Below are 11,983 nucleotides of genomic sequence, written 5' to 3' on the forward strand. Positions count from 1 at the left end.
GGCACGCCCACTCGTATATTAGGGGGCCATGAGTGCGAACAAGGAGTGGTTACATCCAGCGTTTATTATTCTTTCAGGTCTTCAAAATCAGGGTAGAATGACGGGGAACGGCCTGGTCTATAAGTAGCAGCAAGAAGTAGCTTCCAGTCATTCTACCCTGATGATGGTGTCTGATAGACATCCAAACGTCGGAAATAAGGACTCCCTGGTTGTTCCTAAAGAACCGTACTATATGAATAATTGCCAACCTGAAGAAGTTCATTACGCATATTAAACACTGGCTTTTCTGTATTCCGAGTGAGTTAACAAACTAGCAATGAGTTCTGGGTATAGAGTAGTTGAACTGTAAAAGGTTACATGGACCCGCGATAATTGCTAAATCAAGAAAAGGTAGGTCGTTGTAACAATGGTCACTAAAAAATTTGGAAAGATACGGGAAAAGATCTTGAAATTATCATCTCTATAGCATGGGGATTTAATATTTTGATAGCCTGCCAGCGTGCAAAATACCAACTTGCACATTGCAACCACTTTTTGCTTGGTGCAACTTACTTCTAAACTCTGGTTGCACAGGGTGCAACTAAGATTTTGAGCCTCAGAACTCGATTTTGTTGTCAATTTACTTGGAAGAAATAAATGGACCGAGGCAGCTCCGTTTCATATCAGCCAAACATGTATGTATTGTACCTTTTTTCAGAAATTAGTGAATTGTAGGTGGTGCAACTTGAAATTCAATTGTGCAACCTAGTTTTTGGCCCAGGTTGCACACTGAGCAACCTGGCTCAGAAAAGTATTTTGTACACTGGGTTGCTGTATCTTTCCAAACTGAAAGTGACTTGGTAATTTGGTCAAGCTGTTTAGAAACAAAAAAAGAAGACAAGTTGCAGAAGAAACGTCTGACATTTTTAGCTGGTTGCCTTTTTCCCCCACGAGCGTCTGAAGCTGTGGTATTTTCACACACAGAGATCCCATGGCTCAAGACCCGTGGATAGTGGACAATAAGTAAGGATGCACATCTCCTTAGATACGTCGTACTTTCATTTTCACACGTGGTCGATGGCAAACTCAAGCCAGGTATTTTGCAGTTGAGTAGAAACTGTTGGCGTGACAGCTGTAACTGCAGAAGATTGTGTCCCGTGTAGATGCTGTACTGACCATCCTGCTGCCTGTGTGTTCTGTTGTTTACAGAATAGTGGAGGACCACCCCATCATGTCCTTCAGTGTCGATGACTCGGGGCGGTTAGCACTTCTGAACGTAGCTACTCAGGTGAGGGGATCCCACGTGATCACAATGAATGTTTTACCATTGTTAGGACAGATGTGTTATTGTGGTTGTGACAGCTGTTTTAACATGGTTACAACAGCTGTGTTACTATGGTTATGACAGGTGTGTTGCCATGATTACGGCATGCATTACCACTGTTACTACATATGTGTTACCATGGTTTTGATGGGTGTTACCATGGTTTCAACAAGTGTGTTACCATGGTTATGTGAATCAGAATCAGAATTATTTATTTGTACAACGTCGCAGCCTGTGTGTGATTTGTTACCATGGTTACGTGTGATTTGTTACCATGGTTACGTGTGATGTGTTACCATGGTTACGTGTGATTTGTTACCATGGTTATTTGTGATGTGTTACCATGGTTGTTTGTGTTGTGTTTCCATGGTTACGTGTGATGTGTTACCGTGGTTACAGGGCGTCCACCTGTGGGACCTACAAGACAAGGTTCTGGTGAGGAAGTACCAGGGCGTCACGCAGGGCTTCTACACCATCCACTCCTGCTTCGGCGGGGTCAACCAGGACTTCGTGGCCAGCGGGAGCGAAGGTACGCCGCTGTTTTTTTTTAAAGAGGATTATTGTTTATTCAAAATGCGACGATACATTACACAGACCTATAGGCAGCACAGCTGATTGCATAGGTCGACAAATAACATAACTGTACAAGACAAATTTACATAAGACGGTATATACATAATGGTATTTGAGAAATGCAAAATGAAATACTATGGAAGCTTGAAAGTGAATAACATTCAACAGGAGGTCAGAGGTCAAAATGTAGGTAATGAGAAGCAAATTTCAGTATAGCTCAATAAATGCGGATTAGAGGGCTATTTAGTTGCCAGAATATATAAGTCAGCAGGTTAAAGAGGAGTAGACAGGAAGCAAGCAATTCTTATCGAGGTCTTTTCCTCTTACGTTGCTGTTCCAGCATGGAACTCCTGGAGCTATTAAAGCAACAGGCAGACACGCTTAATGCCTATTTAATAGCAGTGATTTGGTTTCATCGGTGTGTCTGGTCTGATTTGCATTAATCATTACTTTTGTTGTGACTTTAATTGCTAAAAGGCTTTCTCTGGAATCATTTTGCCAAAACGAAAGAGACCTTCAGAGTTTAGCTGTGACCTTCAAAAATCGACCTTCAAAATGTAGCTGTGACTTCAATATATATCTTTATGTTCAATAGTTGCTATAACGTGAAATATGATTGTCAATGACCTTGTGTTGCTGTGCAGACAACAAAGTCTCTGGGGACCCACGTCCGCCAATGATGGTTCGTTCGTTCCTTTTAAAATTGGTGTGGCCATAACCCAGGGTTGTAGCCAGCCCGAAATCATTTTCCGTCCCCTTGACTTTGAATGGCTTTGGCCCAGAATTCCTAGGGGGGTCCAGGGGCATACTCCCAAGGAAAATTTTTTAAATCTAGACCCTCTGAAACACTATTTCCTGCATTTTGAGGGTTCAATTTTGCTCACAGAGGACAGACTGGGCAAAAAAAAGTTCTGTCCCCAGCTGCCAAATTCCATCAAATGAGTCAAAGGACGGAAGGACGGGTGCTGGCTACAACCCTGCCATAACCTGTTATATAATTGCGGATGACCTTGTGTTGCTGTGCAGACAATAAAGTGTACGTGTGGCACCTGAAGCGGGAGCTGCCCATCGCGGTGCTGGCCGGACACACGCGGACCGTGAACTGCGTCACGTGGAACCCGCAGATCCCCGGGCTGCTGGCCTCCGCGTCAGATGACGGCACCGTCAGGCTATGGGGACCCGCGGCCGCCGATGACGGTTCGTTCGTTTCTTTTGATCCTTGTGTTTTCGTAGCCTGGTATCCAGCCATATTATAGCTCCCGAGTTTCTTCTGTCCCGTATTTGCGTAGAGGACAGAAGAGACTTGGGAGCTATGATACGGCTGGATACCAGGCTAGTGTTATCGTGAGAAGCTCAAATCATCAGGCCACTTTTCATGGAGGCAACTCCCAATTTCTGATTGTTGAAGTTCTAACTGATGTGCTTACTTTTTTATAACATTTATTCAGAATTATTGTTTTTTTGGATACTTGAAATTTCTTTTGCTTATTCTTTACTCTCTTAGTTATGGCAAAAACTTCCAAAAATATGTGTGCTGGAATTAGAGGTGATAAGAATTTATACGGTGTGCATTTTATTTTAAGATTTGAAGTATTAGATAGAGCTTTTGGAAAATCGGCCCTACACCCAGCTTTATCCCTTAAAATCAATGTGTTTTCCCTCCAGAACCCTTCCTTGGCCACTCAAATCACCAGACTGTACTCTCCCAACCCTTCCAGTCCACTCCCTACTCACAGTGGTTATTGTACCCATAAATGTCTGTCTGTATGGCATGATCAGGGAAACTTTCCTACAGTCATTGTCACATTGAAAAGACACCTCCCCTCTCCCCGATTTCAGGACCCCAAGTGAACACCCCTCCCTGTATGGGAAAAATTACTCCACGAATTTCTTCCATCCTGGTATAAGTCCCACCCCCACTGGTGTTTAGCCCGCCCCTCCCTCCTCCACTGGTGTATACCCCCCCCCCCCCTTCTCCCCTCTCCTGCTAGTGTATAGCAGAGATAGCTGCATGAGTTGTTAAGTTTGGGTTTATGTTTTGCCGGTAGAGTCAGATGACCATGTAACACCCCTCCCCTGTTAGTGTATGGGTTGTATCAAGCAGTTGCAAGAGTTGTAAAGTCTGGGTTTATGTTTTGCCTGTAGAGTTAGATGATCTGCCCTGTCCTGCCCATGTCCCACCCCTCCCATGTTAGTGTATGGGTTGTATCAAGCAGTTGCATGAGTTGTAAAGTCTGGGTTTATGTTTTGCCTGTAGAGTTAGAATCTGATGATCTGCCCTGCCCTGCCCATGTCCCACCCCTCCCATGTTACTGTATGGGTTGTATCAAGCAGTTGCATGAGTTGTAAAGTCTGGGTTTATGTTTTGCCTGTAGAGTTAGATGATCTGCCCTGCCCTGCCCATGTCCCACCCCTCCCATGTTAGTGTATGGGTTGTATCAAGCAGTTGCATGAGTTGTAAAGTCTGGGTTTATGTTTTGCCGGTAGAATCAGACGATCTGCCCTGCCTGTCTCCTCTGGAAGGCACAGTCAGAGTCTTGGAAAAAGACAAACCTTCGGCAGAATCGGGTAGGTGCTGCCAGCGATACAGGTTTTCTTTCCCGCGCTGTCGGGAAGGAAAGGCGTGCTTAGTGTTAAGACCTGATGTGTTTCTTTTGTTACCCCATTTTCTGAGCTGTCATTTCGTTTGGGTTTGTATCAACACTGCATATTCCCCAATACTGTACACACCTCTTGGCTTAAGGTTGGTTATGTTAGTGTACTTTTAAACTGAAAAATTCACAACAAGAATCTGAAGGCAGTTACAGCGGTTAGATAAGGTGTAGACTCCATTGTAGTTGCAATACAGCCTTATAAGATGTGTGTACTGTATTTGGGATGATGCTATGATCCTTTTTTGCATATTTGGGCACTTTTTAAAGGAAACCTCCATCTGAACCATGTTTTCTTGTTGTGTTTTTTGCAGACGACTCGACAGACACGGACGACGAAGTCTAGCCGCTCCACCCTTGTTGCCTCATTATGTGTAGTTCCATAGAATATTTTTCTTCAATGTTCCACGCTTCTTAATCACATTATTTAGATATTGTTTATTATCAGATATTCATTTTGTATTTGACATAGTTTACTCGATGAGCGAGGCTTCAGACTCCTAGTCCGAGTTTGGAGTTTTTTTTTAATGGCGCTTTTCTGCATGTCCAGAAGTTGGTACAAATGGAGACAGAGAGAGTTGTGGTTGATGGTTGTTGTAGGATTGATTGTGAAAATGAGAGTAGGGTGAATTTTTCCAATGGACTTAAATTACTATAATTCTAGCCTAGCACTAGAGAGCAAAGTTGGCAGCGCATTCGACTTGTATGTGTACATTTATAATGTATAATTGAATCGGTCCCCAGCATCTGACATGCCGACAGTGATGCCACATTGTTTTATGCTGCTCATGCTTACAGACAATAGCACACACTATCCAGCTGTGACTCCCCAGGCCTGTTGGGGCAATTTTTAGCCTCTGTCAGAGGAATACTACACTGGAATACTTTATCAGGGCTCGAAATACTTTTTCTGCATACCTGCACTGGTGAAACATTAACATTGAAAATTACCTGCACCAGACAAATTTTACCTGCACCACTCTGAATTTAGGAAGTAGGGATCATACTAAAACTGTTCAGGAACCATTGCTATTTTTTTTTCTTTTATACTTTATAGATGGTAACAGTCAATGTAAATAATAACAATCCATGTACAGCTACATTATAGGACATTTAGGTATAAAACCCAGTACATAGACCAGTGCAGGTAGACATCACAAATACCTGCACAGCTCCAATTTTACCTGCACTAACAGGTCTGCATATGCAGGTGGTATTTCGAGCCCTTCACTTGGATACTTTATTCAGCCCATTAGCTATCCTACAGAATGAATAACCAACTCAAGCAACTTTTTTTTTTAACTTGCAACAAGTTGTGGATTGGGGAAGATTCAGACAAGTCATCCTCCTATGCAGGGACATCCAACAGCAAAACCGCCTGCCTGGATGTACCCTGCTTTCTCAACCGCCACTCTTAGTTCCTGTGGACGTCCCCTCCAAACCAGCTGTCAGCCAATCAGAGAATAGGCCTTTCAGTTTTCAAAAGGTATCTGACATATATAAGGGTAAGCTCATTTATTAATATTTATAAGCAGGGCGGACAGGAACTGATGGTGACAGTTGAGATAACAGAGTACAGACAAGAGGCGGTTTGCTGGCACCACTGGACGTCTCTAGAGAGACGCATAGGAGGTCTCTGCAGATCTGCATAGGAGAATGAATGGACAGTCCTCGCTGCAGTAGCTACAAGTAACACGGCAACCTCAGTTTTTAAATTATGCACAAGTTTTTTATATGTACAACAACAGGCCTGGATGGGTTACAGCTGAGCTGAATACAATCAACACCAGCAGATATTGTTGCATCCTCACCTTTAGATCAGGGAAACTACTGATACTGCAGATTTCTGTTGGCTTTATAAGCTGCTGATTTGCTGAGCATAATCCTCCAGGCTGTGCACAACATTTCCTTTCACCCGTATTTTTCACGCTTCCTCAGCACTGCTGTACTGATCATCCATGTCACACAAATCACCCAGGGAAGGGAAATATGCTTCCACGAATAGCAATGATTTTTAGTTGTTGGACCCGGACGGATGGCCTGTGGTGCGGACTGAGGGGCGCTGTTGTGGCGAGAACACACGACGACTCTACACACGTCAGCAATAAAACAATCAGCGGTGCACATTTGAAGGAAGGACCCCTTTCCACCAGACATCAATCGTACAGCGACCAAAGTTGGATTTTTCAAACCCTTGACTTCATTATTTGAATTGGATGCAAGGTGTAAAAGTTTTATCAAAAAGATAAGAATAGACACAAAAATTAGATCTTTATCTATGAAATTCATTGAACAACTTGTCATGGTTGCTTAAGGTGCATTCTCACTACACTAGCTTGCATCACGCTTGTGTCACTGCAGTGTTCGAAAGATACTCAAGGAATTTCAGAGATGAACAAATTTTCTTACTTTCTGTGTACTTTGTCCTCTTCTAAGTCATGCTTTTACGTATTACGCAATATGTAAATTATAAAAAATCTGAGAAAATAACAAAACATTGACGCATCGAACGAACCCCGCAGTGCTGCAAGCTTGACGCAAGTGCAGTGAGAGTGCACCTTACGCAGAGGTTGCATGCTCAGTGGAAAGGGGTGTAACCAACCAACCCCAGGGCTGCTCTCGCTTCCTGTGCCGTTTCAGCACGCCCACGACAGAACACGAGCAAGCACCGGGCCGTTTGCATGGGGAGGACCCGCTTTTGTAACGATCCAGATGTTCTTGTCCAGACGAGGTGTATGTAAAGAATGAAATATTACCTGTATGGTATCTACACACCTGGCTCTGTTGTTTCCTTGTCTCTGCCGTTTCTTATATCTTTTAGGCAAATACATCGATTAAAAAGGACGTCCTTCCTTTGTAAAATACATGTCTAGAAATTCAACTAAAACACATTGACCACTTGTAGTTCTTTTGGAAATTTGAATTCAATAAGGCAGTTTAGTTGTTAAAAGTTCGAAGAAGTAATATGTACACATGTAGATATTTTTCAGTGAGATTGGTTCTAACACATATATACCATGCCTAACTTGAGTTAGGGATGTCATCTTGGGTTGGACATAAATTTGGAGGTCCAGTGTTTGAGGAGAGCCACAGGGGCAGCCACTTATCAAATCTTGGTCTAATCACCAGGTTGACATCTTTGGCAACGCATCGATCCTTCTTTTATCACATCTTCCACAGATGTGATAAAATTTCAATAGAAAATAAACCTAATTCTGGAAATGTGCTAGGAGCTGCAATAAGGTCTAAAATGAAAATGAAAGAAGTGACGGACAGTTTTTAATTGGAAGTACAAAATATATTTGTAAAAACTTATGACTTCAAATGTTAACGCTAACAATTGTCATGCCTTGGGCTCAAGGGGAACCTATTCACTACAACAAATGTTTTTGACATGATTAGAACACAACTACCATACATCTTAAAATGCAACTAGCATTCCTACTTAAGAAGGATTTACAGGAATGTGACAATTCTGTTGTTTACAGTAGCCTTGTGGATTGAGACATAAAAGCACAACTAAAGCCATATAGATGTTTCTGGAATCTACTAACTAACTCAATTTACATTTTAGCAAATGTTTGAAGGGTTGTAACTTTACCAACTGTCCTGTTTTTGGTTGTAATGTTTCCTCCAAACATGCTTCACCATTGCTGCAAACATGAATTACATAGCAGGATATTTTCTAAAGTAACTTCCACAGTGGCCATCGCTGTACCATTGACAATTTTAGGACCACCTGGTATTTGAGTGATGAATGCTGCTGCTTTGTCAAGTGGTCAATATTGCTTTGTAGAAGGCAAAGCCAAGTGCAAGACTTGTAGCTAACACATATAAAGTCACAAACAATTAGTGCAACTAGTAGTAGTATTTGAATTTGTAGGAAATAGAACAACTGGCCTCAAAGTTCTTTGAATGACCCTGTAGCCACCATCAGGTCATCAAAGGTCAAGAACCGATGGGACTCTGGGACAGAGAGCCAGAACCTGCAAGACAGGAGGGGACACCGGGACTGAGAACACCTCCCGTGGTTGCAGGTCTGTTATACAGTATAACCAGTATTGCCATATATTAGTGATAAGTAGAGTTGTACACCTTTCCCAAGTCGTATGTGTACACATCTAATAATCCCCATGTCTTCCTTCGTGGTGTCAAACAATACCAAGTTTCCACAGTTCATGTACATTGTTACAGTAGAATATACAGCATTACATAATGTTGACATGTTTGAAAATAATGCTCACTGTTCCTGGCCTGCCTTTGACTTCAGTAATGCACTTCTGCCCTTACGAACAATCATTACACACACAGCTGGAAATTAATACTAGTGATCCCTAACAACAGCCAATGATGTAAAAAAATTGCAACAAGTATGGTGACACTAAAAGCTACAAATACAGAAAAAGAGTAAATGCCAGCATAAATTAATGAAGATGTACATGTGTATGGACATTACCTTTTGATGAAACATTACAATTTGACATACTAATATCTATAATCATTGAAAGGTACTGAATTCTTGTAATTTTGCTGGTGGTTTCTACAACAGTTTTGATATGTTATTTCATAAACACTACTGTTGAGGAAATTTTGCAAGTCTACATACTAAATTTCCTCAACAGTAGTGTTTAGCCATATTTTTGTGTAGTATGTAGTACATACTACACAAAAATTGAAGACTAAAAAAAGCTATCAGCATAGCAGCGGTTTTATGAACACAGCCCTATTTCTGTACAACTGAAAAACTAAAAAATACAAGCAGTGCTTGCTGCATATAACATGGCTAGGTTGAACAGATCTGGCCTCCCCTAACATATCTACAGTACAGAGTGTGGTCTCCTGTGCAGGGTTTTCTTCATCATCAGGTGCTGACAACTATCAATGCATAAATCATACTGGAAAAAACACAGAGGTGGGAAACGAGTTAGCAACATACACCAGAACAGAGCTCCCACATTAGTATGACAGAAACACAACGAAAGTGCATTCCTTAACCAACATCATCAAAGTCTTGGTTTTGCTGAACACCATCATCGTACGATTTTAATCATTTAATGCCATAGGATTTTCAAGCAGGCCGTGACAGAACCAGCACCAACATGGATCCAAAACAGTAGTCTCTACCAGACTCCGGATCGCTGGAGAATCGGAGGAAGGGAACAGATGGAGAGGAATATAGCCGGCTAGGGAACAGCTCGCGACGATCGCGTGCTGTTGCCTAGCCGGGTATATTCCTCTGGCCGGCTTACTCCTCTATTTGTTCCATTTCTACGATTTTTCCAGCGATCCGGAGTCTGGTAGAGACTACCAAAACAGCATTTTGTGTACCAAGCTAGTTGAACTTTGCAGGAGACGTACACTTTTGTCCTCCAAAATGCTCGAAGTTAGCAATCCCATGACGATCGAACGACCTATGTGACCATGCCCTTGGTGGTGGTCGTATTGCACAGTAGGAGAGAGTGAGGTTTTCAGTCTTTTTACATCATTAGTTGAAACAATTTTGTTGAACATTAGTCACACAAGAGAGACGTGGTAATCCTCAGTGGAGAGAAAAAAAACACCAACTAAAAGTTATAAAATGAAATGTACTCCTCATGAACATGATACAAGAATGTCTACAACAGATCCTTCCCAGAACTCACCTGTAAGGGAAGAAGGCACCAAAGGACGGAAGAAGGAACCAAACTCACCTGTACAGGTACAGGAAGAAGCAGAGCAGGTGGAAACCCAGTTTGGCCATGGACTCCTTCATGTATGTCTTCAGCTGGCCCCTGTTGTGGATCTCTGTCGGGTCGTACACTCCTGTGTTACCGCTGGGGATCTGGGAGAACCTATCAACAAGAAAACAAACACTCTCATAATTATAATTCTTACGACAGAAAAAGCATTGTAACATTCATATAAGCATTTCATTTCAACTGACATGTGAAATTTAACTATAATTTAGCCATAGGTCAAAATGTAATGCTTAAAGGTTGATTAGATATTCAAAATTCAAGTCTGCAGTGCTGAGTGCATGAAAGTACCTTTGTCAGGATGGAATGACCAAACCTGGTGTCATGTGATCATTATTAGGTCATGTGACCTGTGTGACTGGTCATTCAACCCTACCCAAGGCTGTAGTACATGTATGTGTTGGAATTTTCTCAGTTCATCTACATCATTCAACTACTAGCTACATCAACACAGCATCCATTATTTTAGCCCCAGTGGGCACCTATGACACTCCCCCCTTCCTCTGTCTGTTGCCCACCTGTATATGTGCCATGCTGCCAGTGGTGCATTGAGGAGAAACAGGACCCAGTGTAACGACACCAGCATTAACAGTGTCAGGCAGCAGTGGGCTATCAACTCTGGCAGGATCCACTGTAACAACAGAAAACACTCTCAGTCAGACATGACTACACTCGCACAAGACACACACTCACACAAGACACACTCACACAAGACACACACTCACATAAGACACACTCACACAAGATACACAAGACACACTCACACAAGACACACTCACACAAGACACACACAAGACACACTCACACAAGATACACAAGACACACTCACACAAGACACACTCACACAAGACACACACACAAGACACACTCACACAAGATACTCACACAAGACACACTCACACAAAACACACACACAAGACACACTCACACAAGACACATGCTACAGTGGGCTATCAACTCTGGCAGGATCCACTATAACAACAGAACACAGACTTAGGAGGGTGGCTATCAGAAAACGCCAGCAATCAGCGACCGAGTACAAATAGAAATGGCCAGCAAAAGTGTATCATGAGCCCCCGAAAGCCTGCTATGGAGGCTACACTTCAGTGAAGTACAGAGCAAGGAGGTTTAACCTGTGCTGTAAACAAAGTGTCAGTAAAAAAAAAACAATAACAGTGTTATAACTATTGTGTCATATACCTTGAGTTTTTCCTGATAGTGGTACATGTACATTCAAGTACATATTTGTTATTTTCTAGTCATTGTCAACAATTACAAGTAAATCAATAGCTCTTCTATTCCAGCCTGAACCCCACTGTACTGTAAAAATGAAAGATAATGATGATGCAGTATTAGAACCCACCTTGTTTAGCTTGGAACAGCATTGTGTGGCGTTAAGATAGTCACATTCTAGATCAGACAGGGTGATGATCTGTTAGCACAGTTAAGGTAGATCACAGTTGTGAACTATCCTACCAATGGGACAACATCTACTTACACAGCAAGCATTAATCTATTTGTTTAGAATACAAAAAGATGGTGATGTCTTGGTTCCTATAGAGCGTCAAGGGATCACACAGCAGCAAACAAATGTAGCGTAGCAACTTAATTTGTGCAATTGCCTCATTGATTTTTGGGTAATACATAGAGGGATATTCGCCTCCGTGGCAGTCTCCTAACTGGGCCTTTTGGGGGGGATGCTAGTTCAATGGGCCTTTTTG

General features: G+C 42.2%; 2 protein-coding genes across 3 annotated transcripts in view; one reads left to right on the forward strand and one right to left on the reverse strand.

Annotated features, from left to right (window-relative positions):
* LOC118411372 (WD repeat-containing protein 26-like) overlaps window positions 1-7,299 on the forward strand; it is a gene marked incomplete in the record, with an annotated part of 19,809 nt that extends 12,510 nt beyond the window's left edge. Inside the window, 5 exon segments of the mRNA XM_035813624.1 lie at window positions 1,189-1,267; window positions 1,703-1,832; window positions 2,903-3,073; window positions 4,364-4,444; window positions 4,842-7,299. Coding sequence (XP_035669517.1) covers window positions 1,189-1,267; window positions 1,703-1,832; window positions 2,903-3,073; window positions 4,364-4,444; window positions 4,842-4,873 — 493 coding nt within the window.
* Window positions 7,300-7,803: 504 nt separating this feature from the next.
* On the reverse strand, window positions 7,804-11,694 carry LOC118411379 (protein cornichon homolog 4-like; the record flags this gene model as incomplete). Of its 2 annotated transcripts, none has more annotated exon segments than XM_035813637.1 (4): window positions 7,804-8,513; window positions 10,218-10,358; window positions 10,781-10,893; window positions 11,626-11,694. In XM_035813637.1, coding segments are annotated over 4 exon segments (408 nt in total), but the record flags the coding sequence as incomplete, so codon positions are not given.
* Between the last annotated feature and the right edge of the window lie 289 nt (window positions 11,695-11,983).

Source organism: Branchiostoma floridae, chromosome 1 (genome assembly GCF_000003815.2).
Source record: "Branchiostoma floridae strain S238N-H82 chromosome 1, Bfl_VNyyK, whole genome shotgun sequence".
Lineage (NCBI taxonomy): Eukaryota > Metazoa > Chordata > Leptocardii > Amphioxiformes > Branchiostomatidae > Branchiostoma > Branchiostoma floridae.